The sequence below is a fragment of the Zootermopsis nevadensis genome, unplaced genomic scaffold (genome assembly GCF_977971745.1).
Source record: "Zootermopsis nevadensis isolate Lab colony 2312 unplaced genomic scaffold, Znev_1.0 Znev_ptg000022l, whole genome shotgun sequence".
In the NCBI taxonomy this organism is placed as follows: Eukaryota; Metazoa; Arthropoda; class Insecta; order Blattodea; family Termopsidae; genus Zootermopsis; species Zootermopsis nevadensis.
Window position 1 is genome coordinate 24,320,868 of NW_028259154.1, and position 19,692 is coordinate 24,340,559.

The 19,692-nt window shown below is 36.5% G+C and overlaps 2 protein-coding genes across 5 annotated transcripts in view; both read right to left on the bottom strand.

Annotated features, from left to right (window-relative positions):
- The window catches only part of Top2 (DNA topoisomerase 2), a 28,779-nt gene extending 15,784 nt beyond the window's left edge, over positions 1 to 12,995 (bottom strand). For 2 of the 3 annotated variants that reach the window (XM_087353265.1, XM_087353264.1), the window contains exons 1-14: positions 12,887 to 12,995; positions 11,289 to 11,457; positions 10,200 to 10,380; positions 9,706 to 9,949; positions 8,714 to 8,926; positions 7,564 to 7,737; positions 6,650 to 6,889; positions 5,683 to 5,788; positions 4,553 to 4,743; positions 3,531 to 3,873; positions 1,899 to 2,008; positions 1,537 to 1,767; positions 1,142 to 1,389; positions 166 to 397 (exon numbers count right to left, since the gene is read on the bottom strand). In XM_087353265.1, coding sequence (XP_087209391.1) covers positions 166 to 397; positions 1,142 to 1,389; positions 1,537 to 1,767; positions 1,899 to 2,008; positions 3,531 to 3,873; positions 4,553 to 4,743; positions 5,683 to 5,788; positions 6,650 to 6,889; positions 7,564 to 7,737; positions 8,714 to 8,926; positions 9,706 to 9,949; positions 10,200 to 10,380; positions 11,289 to 11,451 — 2,676 coding nt within the window. In that variant the 5' untranslated portion in view covers positions 11,452 to 11,457; positions 12,887 to 12,995. Of the gene's footprint in view, positions 1 to 165; positions 398 to 1,141; positions 1,390 to 1,536; positions 1,768 to 1,898; positions 2,009 to 3,530; positions 3,874 to 4,552; positions 4,744 to 5,682; positions 5,789 to 6,649; positions 6,890 to 7,563; positions 7,738 to 8,713; positions 8,927 to 9,705; positions 9,950 to 10,199; positions 10,381 to 11,288; positions 11,458 to 11,597; positions 11,696 to 12,886 lie in introns of those variants that run through there. The other variant, XM_087353266.1, reaches the window with a different exon arrangement.
- Positions 12,996 to 13,768: 773 nt separating this feature from the next.
- On the bottom strand, positions 13,769 to 17,083 carry LOC110828307 (transmembrane protein 223). 2 transcript variants are annotated; one of them, XM_022060910.2, is made up of 3 exons: positions 15,991 to 16,633; positions 14,526 to 14,668; positions 13,769 to 14,008 (listed from the first exon to the last, which is right to left on the bottom strand). In XM_022060910.2, exons 1-3 carry the CDS (start codon positions 16,466 to 16,468, stop codon positions 13,853 to 13,855), a joined length of 777 nt encoding a protein of 258 aa, XP_021916602.2. In that variant the 5' UTR covers positions 16,469 to 16,633; the 3' UTR covers positions 13,769 to 13,852. The 2 variants fall into 2 exon arrangements, with proteins under 2 accessions (XP_021916602.2, XP_021916603.2); XM_022060911.2 differs by lacking the exon at positions 15,991 to 16,633 and adding an exon at positions 16,835 to 17,083 and having other exon boundaries at positions 13,774 to 14,008.
- Between the last annotated feature and the right edge of the window lie 2,609 nt (positions 17,084 to 19,692).

Below are 19,692 nucleotides of genomic sequence, written 5' to 3' on the forward strand. Positions count from 1 at the left end.
CATCTTCCTTGTTATGGTGCAAGGTTGTTAGTCTTGCGACCAACCCCCAATGGCCATACCATGTTGAAAACACTGGTTCTTGTCTAGCCATTCTAAACACCCAACGCAATTACCAATATAACTTCAACCTTAAGTGTTTGTAAAAGTAACAGAGTCCATTATTACCATTGGTTTGGGTTTTTCATCGTCTAGCATCCTCGTCAGATTTTCAACAATCTCTCGTGGATTGTAGTTGGGAATCTTGGTCATCCACCCTGTACCAATGCCATCAGCACCATTCACCAAAATCATTGGGATGATGGGGATGTACCAGACAGGTTCTATCTTCTGATTGTCATCATACTGATGCTTCAACAGTGGATCATCATGTGGATGGAATATAAATCTTGTAAGAGGACTGCAAGGTAAGAAACACAAAGTTGCCAAACAGCACACACAAAACATTTTATCTGCAAGCATATTAAATAAGACCAGTTTAATGTTTCAGGAAATTATTAAAAAATAACCAGATGCATGACAAAACTAAACATTGCATATTATTCAAAATATTAACACTCACATCCCTATATATTTATTTAGGCTTCATATAAAGTAAGTCTGTATCATACAATTCGGACCAAGTTTATATTTACTAATAACATTTAACGAGAACTCTTTCTTAACATAACATTTAATCCAGATTCTCACAAACAGAAATATGGACACAAATGTGTAAAAAAAATAAGCTGATCAATCATATCATAAACGCATGAATGACAGCCATTTCTTTATTTTAACATCTTTCCATGGGTAGGGTATTTACCACTCCCAATTTGAATACTTGATGTCAAGTGGTGTGAGTGCTGGGATTAGATTTTGGGATAAAACTGGAATCCAAAAATTTAATAGAATAACAATGATTTCTGGCATATAACGAGAAAAGACAGAACAAGGATACAAAGAGGGGCTGTAAATTGAAATTTAAAGAAAAGAGACCCATGGGACAACCCAGAACAAGATGGTTCAGCCAGATACTAAAAGATATCAAGAAGCTGAAGAACAGCTGGAAAGAAAGCAAAAAGCAAAGACTGTGGGAAGACAGAAGAGGCTGGAGACTTCATCAAACAGAAAGAATAGAAAACTAAATGGGCACACTCCTTACCTGAGTAAAGTGAATATGTATCTAGGGCTGGCCGAATCCTTGCCACCAGCAAGTCTGGTACCAAACTGACCAATAGGCTGCAGGAGGTTGATGTTGTTGCTACCAACAAAATTCTGAGCCAAGTTGACAATTGTGGACATGAGTGACTGTTCACCATGATGATATGATGAATGTTCAGCAACAGAGCCTGCCAACTGAGCCACCTTGATTTCACGTTTGTCATTACGCTTTAAACAAGTGAACAGCACCTGCAAAGTTATTAATTGCACATAGAGAACATGGTGATTTCTTTCCTTTAAGAAAGGAAATGAGGCTAAGAAGAGACAACTATCCACTACACCAAAAGACACAGAACACATAAATACTCAACATTAAAAAAAAAATATATACTGTACCTTTCTTTGCCCTGGTTTCAGACCATCTACCATACTGGGTATGGAACGTTCATTGTCACAATTGCTGAAGAGTACCAACTCTTTGTTAACAAAGTCTGCATAGTTAACTGATTTTGTATCCTTTTCATACAAGTACTGTTCTGCAAGACCTAGTTCTCGTCTACGCTTTGTGTCTTCCATCCAACTTGTCAACCATTCTTTACGTTGTTCTGCACATTTCTTACTGAAGGCCTTAAGGAGAAAACAAAACAAAATAAATCTTGCATGCACAAGACAAATTCCAAGGCACTCAATCAATAAAGAATTAAATATTTTAAGAAAATATTATATACTGCACATACAGTCATTTTCAAATTACATACCATGTTGATGCAATGATCATCTTGTGGGCCACTGTACTTAAACTTAATTCGATGTCTCACCATATCAGAAAAATATTCTTTTGCCTCTTTAGAGGTAGAGGTTCCCAAACCTGTTCAACAATAAAACTGATGTTCATCAAATGTAAAAATAAGAATTCACAAAAATTACTAAATTATCTTCCATTATAGAACAGAAAATATCTATATGATTTTAAGCTTTCGCAGCGACGTAACTCAATAAAATCTTCTCGGTCAATCAGCCACGTCAAATGGTTATAAGACGAAACCGATGTTACAGGGACCACCTCTGTCCCATCAGTTCTGATGTGACTGGATGCTGCGGTTGTATTCCATATATACCTGCCCAGCCAATGCTCATGGCTGGACCCTAGCCAATCACAGCTGGTGGGCAGAGTCAAGAGCTCGTGCTGTGTGGCCCTGCTTTCTACTGGTGTTTTGACTGGATTGCTTGAGCATTTTTGTTACTGGATACCAGGTCCAACTAAAAGTGCAGTCTCCATTCATATTAAAATTACTAGCTTGCAGGTTGATCTGCATTGTTCTAGGTATGACAAAGAGAAAAATTCTTGACTCTACTGGAAACGAAACCCCAGCCATCCATTCCACAAGACAAGTCACTATCCAGCATCTAGCATCCTTACCCGCTGTCCTACGTGAGTGATTAAATGCAAGCGGCGCGAGTTGCGCGGGTGAAGCGGAAATATCAAACTAGCTGTTTGTGTGGCGCTGTCCTAGGTTACAGCGAAGCGGTCAGGAGAGGGAAGTGGCCAAAGTCTGAGATCAAATATTTTGATATTTTTGGGCGAGTCGCTACGCTGGCCAGTAAGGCACATGCGCAAGAAAGCTCTGACCATGCAGTACAAGGAAGGTGCATGCGCAGGAAGGCCGTGTGTTTCTATTGCGGTCTCTCACGTAGGACACAACAAGCGATTCCCTGCTTCATATGACACCCCATGCTGCTTATGCAGCTCAGGTAGCTCGCTTGTTATCGCTTACGTAGGACATTGCCTTAAAGTTCTGCATGACAACAGATCTTCAAAATATAAGTCAAGTTTGTTTAGAATGGTAACTGGAGAAGGTACACAATAGCATAACATCTTTTAATTTCATAACCACTTTCCACAGCCACATTTAGCACAGATACTTGAAAAGTCCCAACCACAACACCAGTTAATTATGTTCCAATATGCACATCACCTTGCACTATAATGCTTAATTCATCACTTAAGAAAAATAATTTGTTACGAGAATGCCACATTCACAAATACCTAGCAGGGTGTACCATCAATTACCTACTAATTATATGACTGCAGCTAGCCAAGCAGGACAGCATCATGCAGTATGTTTGTGCCTGAAATTGGCCAAGCCCACATAGCGTTGAAAGACCTTCATAAACACACACACACATAAAAAAAACTACTTCACACACACGTGAAAGAGCGCCCGAATACAAAAGTGACTTTATGGTATTAATATTCTCTACAAATGATACAATTTCCAAAACAGAACATTGCAGATGTATAATCATGTACATTTCTGTTATCTGAAGAAGCACAAATTTTGTAAAATCAACAAACCACAGAAATGTAAGATCAGATAAAATGATATTACCTTTGTAGTACTTTATCTTGTACGTATGCCAGTTATCCTTGGATGTCTTCCACTCTTCAAATTCTGGTAGTGAGTAAAATGAGAACTCTTCTGAGCCTTTTGTTGCTTTCACAATAGGAGTAATAAATTCCTCAAGGAATGGCAATTTCAAGAGGGATGGCCAGTTGTGATGGATAAAGTTGATCAGAAGACCTTTTATATGAGATCCATCCTGATCCTGATCTGTCATTATCATAAGCTTTCCATATCTCAGGGTTTTCAGATCATCTAAGCATTCGTATTTCTTTTTGTATTGTAGACCGAGGATCTTCACAACATTATTAATCTCCTGATTATCTACAATCTGAAATACAATATTGATTACTAAGAAAGAAAATAATCTGTCATTACAGCTTAAATACTTTGGATAATTGTAATGAATTTTAAGTCTTCTCATCACGAGACAGGACAAAATCATAAAATAACAAGTTCACAAGTACCCTGAAAATGTAGTAACGTTTATATATCTGGAAATAAAGATATATCAAAATTCCACTTAGAAAGAAATGAAGAGCAAATTTAACATGGAATGTGCTTGAACTCATTAGAGTGATCAGATGAAGGAAGAGAAATACATACAAAATTTTGAAGATTTCTGTCTTCTGGGTTGTTGCACTGTGCAGTCTGGCCGATGTTAACCAACGTTTCAGAGGTCATACTGCCTCCATTATCAGGGCCCTGATGATGGAGACAGTATGACTTCTGAAACGTTGGTTAACATCGGCCAGACTGCACAGCGCAACAACCCAGAAGACAGAAATGTTCATACTCACCGCTGTGAAAACCTCAAATCTTACATACAAAATTTTGTTTGAAAAACCTGAAGAGAAAAGACCACTTGTGACACCTACGATGATATTAGGTAAGACATCTTAAGGAAATAAATTGTGAAGGTTTGAACCTTACAAAAGACCAAGAATTATGTAATTCCTTAAAACAATTACCAGAATATCAACAAACAATTACAAATCTTGAACAGTTACCTGCTTGTGTGATGCCTCCCTAACATTCAACAATTTACCACGAAGTGGGAACACTCCATATTTGTCTCTCCCAACTACACCAAGACCAGACACAGCCAGCGTTTTGGCTGAGTCTCCTTCAGTGAGGATTAATGTACAGTCCAATGAATTCCTAGTGCCTGCATCATTTGCATCTTCCAACTTTGGAACTCCTATGTACACAACGGGTTTATCAAGTTACAGAAGAATATTTTTTAAATGCCATATAAAGTAAAGGCAAAGACTATTAAGCACTGCAAAAGCTACATAACATAGAATAGCACAACCAATGCATAGTAAAGAGGAAAGCAATAATGTAAAAAGGAAAAGTTATACGTCACCACAGATGATGGAAACGGACTGATAAACCAAAAGAAAATTGTAATATTGATATTCACTGTGATCAGACATAAGGTTGTGGTTGTGGAAGAGTGGAGGCTGGGAAGAGATTAATCACAAACAAAATAAGAAAAATAAAGGGATAATAGCATTATACAAGAGGAGGCTAGGGCTCGATTTTGGGCTGTTACGCCATAGTAGTAGTAGTAGTAGTAGCATTATACAAAGTAACTTAATGTATTATGTTTAAAAGTTTCACTTGATTCTCACAATAAACAGCAAAAATTGAGACTAAACTTTGTGATGGTGATGCTGCGTTTCCTTGGAAGTTGGCACCCAATAATTGGATTAGATTTGCCCTTTAAGAGCTAAAATTAGTTTGTAGGAACAGACATAATTACAGTTAAATCTCCATGTAGTGGAAGTCAAGAGACATACATTTCTTAAACTCTGTAGTAGAGGAATTCCCTAGTCACATATTACACTATAACAAAATGTACCATACTGAATTACGCTTGATTTTCTATCGCTATAATTACTGTAATTCCCACACTTCCGTACACACCATAGAGCATAATAGATTTAGTACGGTAGTATCCTACAATATGCCAATATTCCACTCTACCCAGCACATCAAAACAAAACACAAACATAAAAATTAAATACATCAAAACTGGTACATTTCACTTTTCACAAAAAGTAACTGTGGGGATGAGAAGAGAAAGCTCTTTTACATAAGTAATTACTGTACATAACAGTAACATAAATATAACCTTTCAATTTGTTCTGCTTCTTGCCACTGCACTGCTTCTGAAGCTGAGTTGCTGCTTTTAATTTTGCCCATGTCAACACAGCTTCCACAATTCCACATTTGGTAACCTAAAAAATTAAAACAATGAGTTACACAATCTGCCCATATCTTTGGCTATAATTTGGTCGAGGCAATTACGGTTGGAAAAAGCAATGGAAAGAACCCATTTAAGAAATAAAATATAAAAGATAACAACAAAGCTGTTTCACAGAAACAGATCATAAATACAATCTCTGTATTGAACCAATAAATATTAAGGCACCATTCTGTTACAGCTTGTGAATACTCCACTGTAAATAAACTGATATTTTCAGAAGCAAAAAGTCAAAGTTAATAAGTAGAATAGAGTTTAATACCCTGTACTCCAGTGGTCCCCAACCTTTTTGTGCCTATGGGCACATTTGAGAGTTTATGAGACTGTGGCAGGCACCAACCAATTAACAAAGCCAAATTTTCTTTTCTCTGGACAAATAAGATATGGACACCAAATAATACACAAAACAACACGTTTAATGATACAAGAAACCATGCAATCAAAAATACATACTTTTATAAGTACAATTATTATTACTCAAGTGGGAAGTTAGTGTGATGTTTGGCGCTGCATTTCATCAGCCAGTTTTCCAAATTTGGGAGTGTAGGATGATGTTGCTGCTCGCAAACAATCGTCAAGATGGGCGTCAGTAAGTCGAGATCTGCGCTTTGATTTTATAATGTTCATGGTTGAACGGCCTTCATTATTCAGTATAACCTCTTTCCGTAACAACGCGGGCACCCAAAAAAGCCTTGACGGGCGCCATGTAGCCCGCGGGCACCAAGTTGGGGACCACTGCTGTACTCATTCATTATTCCTCACTTCTTTATTACATGAACAAGTGTCTTGACTGAACTGTACATAAAATGCTGCAATATATATACATATCACTTACACTGGTAATGAATTTGTCCGACAGACTACATTTTGAACCAAAGCTCTTTGCTTGAAGAGTCATATGTTCTTTAGTCTGTGAATCAAATGTAGGATTCACAATCAAACAATTAACAAACACCCAAAGATGATTCTTCACTTGGTGTGGTTTAATTTGTAGGCCACCCTTATTCTTCTTCTTCAAGGTTTCTATAAGCTGTTTGACTATAACATCAGTAACATGATCCACATGACGTCCACCCTGCAGGAAAACAACAAAATCAGGAGTCTAAACTTACACAAGATTATAAATAAAACCTGAATTACAGATTAAAAAATTAGACTGGGATGGCTTCCAGTGGTTTTAACCTGAGTACGAAGTGGCACATGTGCATCATTCGTTAAACATGGCTGCTGTCCTTGATGTTCGACAGAAACAACGTGCTGTTATGTAGTTCCTGGTGTGTGAGAACAAGACAGTGGGAAACATCCACGAGCGATTGCAGAAGGTGTACGGGGAACGTACTGTCGATTGCAGCAGTTAGCCACTGGGCACAAAGAACATCAAAGGTGGACATGCAAACATTCATGACTTGCCGCAAAGTTTGAGGATGATTACTCCCTTGTGGCATTTGTGAAAAAAAGTGGCTCAAAAGCGCTGATCCTGAGTTTTACCATGCGGGCATATATGCCCTTGCTCCGAGGTGGGATAAGGCAGTTGAAAGAGAGAGAGATAGAGAATACATTGAAATGCAGAATTTTGTTCCTAAAGGCTGTACCTATACACAGTGTGAATAGCAAAGTCATAAAATAAAAATTGATTTTAAAAAAAAATATGGTGCATTAATTTTGGAATGACCCTCATATATACAGCATATTAAAACAAATTGGAGGTACAGCAGATCCCTCAGGCAAAGACAAAGATCGGTCTCTTACCTTTGTGGTAGCAATACTGTTCACAAAAGACACCTGCTGAAATCCTCTGTCCGATAAGGCCACTGCAACCTCCCATCTTGGATTTACACTTTCATATGAGCATTTCAGTTGGTTTCCCATTTCATCTTCCTTCCCCTTCAGGTACAGTTCTACATACTCCTTGAAGGACTTCACCTAAATAACAGATGCATTAAATAAGAATGTAAGGTCTGGCAATATTACTCTCACCCCCCCCCCCCCCCCCCCCCAAGCGCCTACTTGGCGTATAGCGAGACGGCTTTACTTTAAGACTGCATTGACACTTGCCAATTCCTGATGTAATCTGATGGCAGACTTTAACACCCAAAGCATAATTTATGTTGCTGGGTGGTGTTACCTAATTCAAACACTTTTTGAAGAATCACCAAATGAAAATCTAAATTACTTATATCCGCTGTCCTATGTAGGCGATTAAATGTGAGCGGTGCGAGTTGCGCGGGTGAAGCAGGAATATCAAACTAGCTGTTTGTGTGGCGCTGTCCTAGGTTCCAGCGAAGTGGTCAGGAGAGGAAAGCGGCCAAAGTCCGAGATCAAATATTCTGATATTTTCGGGCGAGTCGCTACGCTGGCCAGTAAGGCACATGCGCAAGAAAGCTCTGACCGTGCAGTACAAGGAAGGTGCATGCGCAGGAAGGCCGTGTGCTTCCATTGCGGTCTCTCACGTAGGACACAACAAGCAATTCCCCGCTTCATATGACACCCCATGCTGCTTATGCAGCTCAGGTAGCTCGCTTGTTATCACTTACGTAGGACATTGCCATATACTAGACACAAATGTAGTACAGATATGGAAGCTCTGTGATCATGTTTAGGCAATTATTTTTTAAATCTTTGAGTTTACTGATATAGAGTATATTATGCACAAAATGTCTGTAAGCCCGAGGACTGTGACAGTAACAGGGAAGAGAAGATAGAAAGGTATGGGGGGAGGGGGGGGGAGATACCTTATGTACTATCCCCCCCCCCCCCCCATACCACAGCTGGCTGGTCACCAATATGTGTATTTGTAAGTCGATGAAGCTCAGTGCAAATTTTTGAAAACATTTATACTTGTTGCAGTTCAGTATCATAAATAAACAAATTACAATATAAAATATTGCAGAAAACTTACTGGAAGTCTCTTTCCGTTGAGGTACACCTTCACTCCACGTGACGAAGCTGCCACATCATACGCTCTTCTGGACATCAGAGCTATAATATCTTTATCCAACGTCTCCATTTTAAACTTTGATAAGTCTGGTGAGAAGGAAATTTTTGTGAAATCTTCTCCTATGTTGTCTTTAATTCTAGGTTCTGAAGCTTTTGACATGTTACTGCCCCAAACCTACAAATATAAAACAAAATTTGCTATAAAAAAACAACTACTCAACTTATATATGATTCCTCAAACATGCAACTACATATTAGGCAATCATTTTAGGAGAAAATCTCACAATGGATACAGAAAATACTTTCCATGTACAAGTGTTAAGGCTTTTAAAGGAGTTATCATGTACCATAATGTATACAGGATAAGGTTAAGTTACTTCAAAACATAACTGGAGCCCAGACTTTTCATCTCACATACAACATCAAAACAGGATCTTCGAAGACATGTCAAGAATACAGACATCTGTATGTAAGGGTCCCCACTTAATGGTACCTGCACCTTGTCATGGTGGTGGGGCTTGAGTACCTCAGTGACCCCAAGAGCTACTGGTAGGGCCTCCCTAGCCAGATTGGTCGAGGGGAAGAGGTCAGACTAAGACAGGTACCCTGGTCCTCCAGGTTGGGGGTTGGTCACACCATAAAAAGGAAGATGTTTCAAAACCTCAACCTCGGACAGACAGACCTAACAGAAGGACCGAATGGAAGAGGAGAATTGAGGAGGCCATGGACCGAATACAGACAGGAGAGCCATAGAAGAAGTAGTATGTAAGGGTATTCACAATGTAGAAATCATACACGCCAATGGATCCTCACTGAATGGATCAGCAGGACGTATATTCATCATGAAAGAGATAACGAAATTTCATTGGCCTTCTGCGACACATTTCTATGCTTCATATAAAGCAAATGCTATTCAAAGATTGTACTCAACAACAGATACACACAACTGTTTACCTGTTTAAAACTGCGTTTATATTCCTTACACGCTGTTTCTACTGTGAACATTGTGCTGAATATATTACACAGCTTAGCACCATAACCATTTCTACCTCCTGTAACCTTTTCCTCTTCATCATTATAGTTAGAAGATGTCAATAAATGACCAAAGATCATAGTAGGCACATACATTTTTTCATCTTTGTGCTCAACAACTGGAATACCTTGGCCATTATTCCATACTGATATTAAATTCCTATCTCTGAAACATAAAAACAGAATAAGACCAAATAAATAACTCACTTGTTCGCTCACTACAGAGCACAGCCCTTACTGAGAAGCTAATAGTCACTCTGCTACTCTAGAAATTCCCGACCTTATACAAATCCCAGACATTCATTACTGTGTTCACTGAATAAATAATAAATTGAAGACAAAATTAAATTTACAGACTTCACTGATAATCATTTTAACACAGCCAAAGTAAAGGCAATATAAGCAGCTATACTTACGGATTTATTTCGATTTTGATGCAATCCATTTTGGGATCTCGTTGTTTGTTGTCAGCAGCATTTACAAGAATTTCATCAAAGATTTTGTAAAGACCAGGAACAAATGAAATATCTTTCCAAACCATTAAATCTTGCTCTTCATCATACACCCACATAGGTTCTGTTACAGGCTCAACAGAACCTAGAAGAATTTTAAACCACAATCTATATTAGCTTGATATTGCAAAAACACATAAATAAAACAATCTATTTTACAGTTAAATTTCAGGTTATTCTTGATTACTACTGTGGTAGAAGTTTAGCAAGGTTTCAGAGGCACTAATTGCCCCTAAAACTTCAGTAAACTTCTACCAGCCTACACATTACATCATCCCCACCTTCAATTTATCTTACAAACTGCATGTACTCTGACAGTCATACAGAAACTTTCTACATTACCAAAAACTGAATAAAATAGAGCAATGTTTCAAAATGATGGAGCCCCACCACTCTGCAAAGGTAATTTACAATGGACGGCTCAAAACTTTGTTACCTCATTATTGGTACCTTAGTTCACCAGTCATGTTTCCTATAGAACTAGATAAAATAGGTAGTACGAAGTATAAAAACCAATAAAACTGAGCATCTAAATCTGTTTATACTTTCACAGCTCACAAGATAACACTTGCAGGTGGATGAATGGGCTTCATATCAAATTTATCTAACGCAGGTAATCTTTCAGTTTCTCTTTGCTGCATCTTTCATTTATGTTTCTAGCACTAACTGTTACAAAACATTGAAAACATTAAAACCATACCATAACTTTACTAACATGGTACATACTGATTTTCTTCAACAGACAGCAATTCAGAAAGAAATGGTTATTCTTGGCATTTTAAAGCACAATCAGTTATGTCACAAATATGCAATATTTTACCTCAGTCAATATTGCAAAACATATAATGTGGGTTGGGAACAAAAGGTTTAGAATGAGATGAGGAAGATTGCTACAGACTTGGTTTAAGCATCTTTGTATTATGAGTGTTAATTAATGTTATTCTACCATTTAATTTGAGAAAAATATACACAACCAAAACATCAAAAAATTACCAATATATGTGTCTGGTCTGAGCAAAATATGCTCCAGTTGAGATTTCTTCTGGTAAATCCTTTCGACTGTAAGCTTCTTGTTTGAAGGCTTCTTGGGAGCAACATCCCCTCCACCCATCTCTGGTACCTGCCCATTTATTACCTCAGTAGCCATTTTAGGCATAAAATCCTGAAATGCAGAACATAAATAATAAAGTTCATTCTGAAGGTACCAACTGTAAAGAAATAAAAAAAGTTGATAGTGGACGTTTCTCTAATGTAAAGAAATGAAATGTAATGTAATAATTCTTATATAAGATAAGTACTTGCTTTATTCTAAAACGTTTTTACAGCACGACGCACTTCTTCTACAAGCTCTTTCCGCAATAACGAAAGCGGATTGTTGATGGCAGTAATGTAACACAAGAATGCTGAGTAAACAGATGATGCAACGATTAGTTTCTTAGGTAACATAACAATGCACGCAGGAGTTCATATAAAAGCTGGCCATTGTTGTCAGTCCATATTTACACATCATTGATATGGATCTTACACAACTTCCTTACATTTTTTTGCCGAATGACCCTTCCTCATAGACGTATTTACGTCAAAAAAAGACACATTTCCTTTTTGACGTAAATACGTCTATATGGAAGGGTCAGTGTCATTCCGCAAAAAAGTGTAAGAAAAAAGTGTAAGATGGTTACCTAGGAAATATCAATAATTTGTTACCTAGGAAACGTCATTGTTTACTCGGCATTATAGTTACCTAGGAAACGCCATCTGTTTACTCTGCATTATTGTTACCTAGGAAACATCATTTGTTTATTCAGCATTGTTGTTACCTAGGAAACGTTACATTACATTTCATTACAGTACATTTCATTATATTACATTACTTTACATTACATTCATCTACCACAGACCCATCTTAAGCGTAACTAATTCAAGTTAAATAAGCAATGTCTTAATCAAACTTTACTCAATTGTAAAGCATGTATAAAGGAAATATTTAGAATAAAGCCAATATATAAACTTCCTTTCTGTATGGACGTATTTACGTCAAATTCTCCAGAACCATGGTTCCACTGTCAATTTTTGTATCAGCACTCCAATCTAAATTTAGTAAATCCATACAGAATACAATTTGTAGTAATACGTCTTCATTTCCAGAGCTGAAATTATTTGGAACTTATAATGTTTATACTTTCTACTGAATAACTGATTCATGTAACTACTTTGAAATATTGCCACAGAATGGTCTGAAATTATTAGCATCTATCTCTTGTAGTAACACAAAACATATTAACATACGTCGTCATCAAATTCATGAAACATTTTCCCTCCCCTCGTCAAATATCAAATGGTACATAAATCTGGCAGTTCATAGTAACCAAAATCTTAATCGAACCAAAATATTTAAATTAATTTCGGAATTCTCAACAAACAGAATCCCTAATGTATGAACCAATCACAAAACAGCATATTCTTTCATTGGTTGCCGCCGATTAGTATGAGAAAATTCTTAACCAAAGACCTGTGGAAAGGACGATACAAATTATATTCGTACAACCCTAACACAATGCACTAACTAGTTAGATATATATAGCCTATATTACCTTATATCCCCTAAATGACGGAAACCTCCTCCTTCCTTCACCAAAATGCAGCTTATTTGGCTTATTCAACTTCTAGTCCACGACTCCCTCTAAGCCTTCTGAACAAAGCCTGTCAAAACCAGACATGTTCAATACCTCTCTTCGGTAAATAATAGAGAACAGATTATTATAGACGCATTTTAATGCTACTCAGACAATGTGTACTACAAAGCATAAATTTGTATACAAGAATAACTATAATTACTTACTTTCAGATCTCATTTCAGAGCCGGAGCGTCATTCCATTTCACCCTCCATTTTGAAAGTTGATCGATAGCCGGGCATCGTCGTTCAGCTGAAAGCGGATACATCACTTTGGCGCGTAATCTTGAAATTTAAATTGATTCACTAGTACGACATTCTTGAACAAGTAACTTCGCCCCACAAATTTAATATGTATGAAAATAATTTTGTTCAGTTACTCTCAAGTAATTACAGGAGGATAGATGGGCAGGAAAGGCAAAATCATTAGGTGCACTTCTGCAACTTTTCATTCCAAACATGCCTAAAATTGTCCTTAGTTAACCAATGGCTGCCATTATATTGACAGCTAGACATCTTCCAGACTGTTCTGGCCATGTTAATGAGCAGAATGAAATGATGGTCTGTAGTCAGTAATGAAGTACCAATAGCTATAGAGCTTGAAAAACTATATTACTATAATCTAAATTTGAACAAACTGATGAGAACTGAATGCTCCATTAATTAAACCAATACACTGGGATTCAAATGGCAAAATTGTGCTAGCAATATTGAAATCTTGGGTGCTGCCATTTTGGTACTTCTTACAGTCCATCCTTTCACCAGTGCACCTTATGAAAATAAAAGTATTTTATACAACACTCACAAATAAGTAAATATTTATTGCCATTCCTATATTGTGACTTAGTAATTTCTTTCCCAGTTATTATATTCAGGCAGTTTACTTCAAGTTTTCCACTCTCTCTTCAGTCCTGCAGTGTGATCAAACAGCTTGGGATTTTGGAATTCCCCTTTCATATCCAGCACAAAAAATAGACGATAGTTCTTCACTTTAATGGGCAGTTGAACACGAGCATTTTGCCGGCTCTCCTGGCTGCTAACCTAGAAGTACAGATCAGGAATGTCAAACAACTGAAATTCCAAACAAGCATAGGACTGCATTTTACCTCTACACCTCCCAACAGGCTATATCACATCACATCTTATATGACTGTGTGTGGTCAGATTCAAGAGAGTGGAAAACAGATAATGAAGTATGTCAGATGATTAGCAATCACATACAATAACAGTAAAAAAAACATTATTTAAAAAAAAATTCATAATGCTTCTCAGGGAGTTCTGATTTTGAACTGAGTATCTGATTGTGTAAAATTTAACAGGAAAGAGAGAAAATAAATTGTGTGATGGAAACTAGGGGTATCGAAAAAGAACCATGCCTTTTATACAATTAATTACAAGATGCAAGACATATGGAAAACCACATACTCCAAGAAATTAATGCACAATACAAATTTATTTTAACACAATCACATTTAAAGAAGAGCTATTAGTTTGTCAACAGTAAATGATCATAGCATACATGGTAGAATTAATACTCTGAAATAATAAAAGTATTTACCTTATTCACGTCAACTGTCAACATCCTGTTCTTCCCAAATGGTGTGTATGTTACAAATGTTAGTTTATCACCTCCCTTCCGCAGTATGAGATATCGAACAGATTTCAGAGTGAAAAACCATGCTGCTGTTAGAATACCATATCCTTAAACATAATTTTAAAAGTTATTTTATATTAAATAATGAAGTAGATCGATGAAAGCTGAAAACAATCTCTGAGGTAACTACAGTCTTATCATATGTGGTGGAGACATTAGTTTCACAGGAATTTCTTGACAAATCTCAGGTATATAACCAGTGACCTCAAAATTACATTTCAATCCCTACTTCCTTCAGTCACATTATACAAGCATTTTTAATCTAATTTTCTGAAAAGCTGGATCAAACCTGAGAGCAGATATTAAAGTTAAGCTGTACTAACACTGAGAACATCAAACATAAGAAAATGATCAGCACAAATTACTAATTTCAGCTTAATCAAACATCTGTTTCAATTTGATTAAAATCTACTTGCTAGCACAAATGGTGATGAAATGGTTTATTCCAGGATACTATCACCACAGCTACAGCAAAGTATCAATAAAAGTCTCAGTAAATCAATTATACTTCTGATCATTTAATCATATTGTGCACATAATATATGCTGAATGAGTCCCATGAAACATCCTCATATTGTTGATGTAGGTGGCATGTAGTTATGGAGGGCAACTTTAAATTTATTGAATAAATAATGTAAGCAGCTGACAAGAGGTAGTTTATCAGTTTGGTGGTTTGGTGAAGGCTAAAAACCAGCATGTTACAAAATGTTACACAGGATCAATCAATTGGATTTATCTGGCTTAGGATGAGAACAAGTGGTGGGACCCTATGAACGTAGTACTGAACCTTTGGATTCCATAAAAGTTATGAAACTTATCGACCAGCTGAGCTACTGTAAGCTTCTCCAATTTTGAAACATGTTGAAATGGTAAAACATACATACATTTTGGAGGTGTTTGCTACCTCATTTTCTGGGGTTGAAGTGATGTAAACACTGCTTAAAAGTGTTTATATGTGGAAATTGTGATCAGTCAGAAATCTAGCCAACAATCAATTCTAATTAATCAGAACAGAAGATGCCAGGAATGGCTGACACAGAGATGGAAGAAATAATTTTAATCCTTAAATCATGATACTGCAGCTACCGCTGTATACACTGACAAAAAAATATAGCCATTACATACAAAACACAAAGTTAAAATTAAAGGTATATGTCAACAGACCAAAATTATTCATTTTGAACTGCCACTGCTATAAAATTATAATATTTAATGTTTGTATTATAACTACCACTTCTGTTAGAAAATAATCCAACTAAAAGAATAAATATGAAGTCAAACCTCACAACTGTATTGTTTAATATTTAAATTACCTAATTCAGAAATCGTATGTTGAATGAAGCTTTGTACACTTTAGAGTAATGCTTACCTATAAGGAAACTCAAAACTGTCAAACCATTTCTGTATTTATTTTCTCCGAGATTAATTCTCCTCCACCAAGGCAGATTGTCCACATCTTTTGAAACAGGTGCATCCCTCATTGTAGTAAAAGCAAAGTGAGAAAGGTATGTCCAAAAGCCAAATTGACACAGTGCGAAAATGTTCACAATGCGGAAGAATTTCGGATTATCGTAACGGTACAAAATAACGTCTTTTACTACTTTTGTATTTACGTCAAGAGCAGATGTGCTCACAAAGACTTTCGGAAAAGAAGAACGGTGCCCCACGATACATAGCCGGTTCAGATTTCTAGCGCATATATGGGCTGCACTTGTATAAATCAGGTTGTTGGTCAACGAGCAATGTAATTCATTTATTGTGACTTTATATTGGAATGGTACACTCCTGTGCCATACCTTCCCAATTAAGTTTAATGACGGCAAAACCAAATATTTACATGCATACATAGCTAATGAAGCCAACGTTCACTCCACAACAGCTCAGTAATTGGCACAAAGAAATTAAAAATGTTTTCTTCTTTTTCAAAACTGAACATAACCCCACTCTACGTTCGATATCTGCTGTGAACACTAGGTAGGGATGAATCTCTGCACACATTACCACCAACACAGAAGACCTGAATTACCTACTTACACTTCGTATGAATGTATTTGACCGATATCACTATTCTCCATTACAGTGCATGAATCATCGAGTAATCTTAACACGGATGTCTCTATCCGTGACCACATCTTCCACCACGAGAGCGAAACAATACTTGAAGAAGACAACTGTCTTCTTATGGTAATTTACCAACATTTCACAACAAGCACCTCTAAAACGTTGGGAAACTTCTGCCAGACCACACGGTACTGCAACCAAGCGGACAGACATCATATTCGCCGTCGTGAGAACCTGAAATGTCACAATGTACCAGAAGTTCACGACCCGCAGACGGGCAATGTTTTGATAAATAATGAGCCTGTTCGTAATAAGTTTGGAGAACTAGTAAAAAATTGACATGAAGTTATAACAAATTTCCCTCACTTAAAGCTATCTGGCTTGAGTCAATAAGCAAGGAAAATCTGGCCAGAACCGGTCAAAGTTGAGAACCCTGCTTGGTACATCATATAAAACACAATACTTGCTTCGGATTTGATGTAGTAACCATGACGGCGCAGCTTACAAAATTTAATTAGAGAAGTATGTGCTGCAAATGAGTCAAAATGGGAATAACTGCATATGAGGTTTGTTTATGCAACTGAATTTGTATATTAACTTAATCATATGAAGTAACTGTATTTGCAATTGAATATGGTTATTGTTAGAACCTCTCTGTTGAGCATAGTTTTTGAGAAACAATCACTCAGCTAATCAATATATTTCCTGCTTATTAAGTTTAAACCAGTCTACATTCTCACACACTATTTCTTTAAGATACATTTTAATTTTATCCAGCCAAAACTGCTTAGCACCACCCCAATTGTCATAATTATGTAATTTATATTTGTACTGGAAGCAAGTATTGTATTTGTACTAGGATTTATATCACTGGCATAGGCCTATTAAGGATGTATGGAATGTAAATAAATTCTATTCTTCTATTCTATGCTGGACTCATTCTTTCAGGTTTCCAACTATAACTTGTGCATATTTCTCTTATCCCCATGTATGCTGTATTCCCCATAAAGTACTTCTTTATTTTATCATCAAATAATTTTGAAACCCCTCATTATGTAATTTTCTCCATCTTCCTATTTATTCTTTCTTAGATCCAAACACTTTGTTCAGCATAAGTGTGCTGTATATCAAGAGAACTACAGTGTAAACCAGAATCCGTTTAAAAGGTAACGAAGGCAATAGGGAACAATTTCAGCATCTCTTGTAATGTAGTAAAGTAAAATTCACTCTACAATGTTGCAATCAACACAGTTTGATACACAGTGGGAAGTCCATGACCTGGTAAAGCAGACAAATATTCTGCCTGTGCATTTCACTCGCTGGATACAGCAAGCAATTAGTCAGCCACTCGTTAGATATTGAAATGAAATGAATCACTGCCTAGTGAGGGTTGTGGTGATTGCCATAACTGGTAGACTGAAAAAGAATGAAACAGAAAGCATTCTCATCTTCCTTCAGTTCTCTTTTCTTTCATTCTAATGTAACTAGGAATTTAATTCCCACTTTAGTTTTGTGTATTTAAATGTGTGTTACCTCAAAAACTTATAAAACAAACTACTATTTTTACAACTTTCTAAACTGAAAAAAACAACGACGAATCAACTTTTTCTAAAACTAACAGAGAATAATTATGACCTTGATTATAAGTTTATACAAAATATGTTATAAAATACACATAAACACAGACCGAATTCATCATCCTATGTGAGAAGTAGCAAATTTTCTGAGTGAATTATAAAGATCCTCCTTTCACACCATAGTTTTCACATCCAGAAGCATATCTTATTTACCTTCCTTTCTGCAGCTTGTAGGGCCATAGTACAGTTGGTAACAAAACAGTACCAGTACAGCATCTCTGAACATTTAAATCCTCTCTTACCGCAAACTTAATTCTAGATCATTACGAGGAATAATGACAATTATTGAGCACACAATCATAAAATGTCTTCACAGATAAAGATACAAGTTACATATTGGCAATGCAGGGTTGCATACAATATTAAAGTTGGCAAGTGATCACAGTGTAGACAGGCATATATTTATTTTAGTTCTATAGACATTATTAATAAATTTCTCAAAATCTAAAGTCTTTCATACCATAGCAAATTTTAACACTTATACTCATTCACAACTGGAGATTCTCTCTATTAGTACTCTTAAAGATCTATAGTTTTGATTAGCCAGATTTGGTTTCATACAAATTTAGAATTAATGTTATGAGTAAATTCATTACAATTCTTACAATTATACTTTGTACAAATGTGATTTTAACAGTTTCAAACTACAGCAGATGGTCAAATGGTCAGGAAGTCTCATTATTTAATTCCTTAAATGCATTGTAACAACTGAACACAGCAGATGTCTCAAGACAAGTGAGGTACTGTAATTTACTATATTTTACAGGGGCACAAAGATTAAGTCATTCTGGATTGTCTAACTTTCTTATTTGAGGAGTTAATATAATCTGCTCCTAATAGAAAAATCACAAATGTAATGAGGTCTCTCAAGAAGTAGACTAGAAATTGAAAGAGATTTGAGGTTCTCACAGCAGTGAATATGTCAGCATCAGTCTTCTAAGCTGTAATGCCATGTGGACTTATAGGCAGACACCAATGTTTCAGAGGAATATACTGCCTCTATCCACACGGCAGAATTCCTGAAAACAGAAGCAGTATGTTCCTCCAAATTGCTGATGTCTACTCTGAAGCCTACATGGCTTTAACAATCCAGACGACAACAACGGCACAGATATTAAATGCTAATTCAGTATCTTTACCAGAGATGGAAGCAAGTCTGTACAAATCATCATGACACACCAGTAAGAACTTTTGGTTTCTACCACTCCTACCTTTTAAGTACCTCTCAAAATGTATGTACACCCCACTGTAGGAATACAAGATCCTATTCTGCAACTTGGTGCAAGCAAAAAATGATGACACATATAAATTTCTTTGTAATTTACACTTGTTCACCAAAAAGTAAGTGTGATGTATAGACAATGAATACAAGA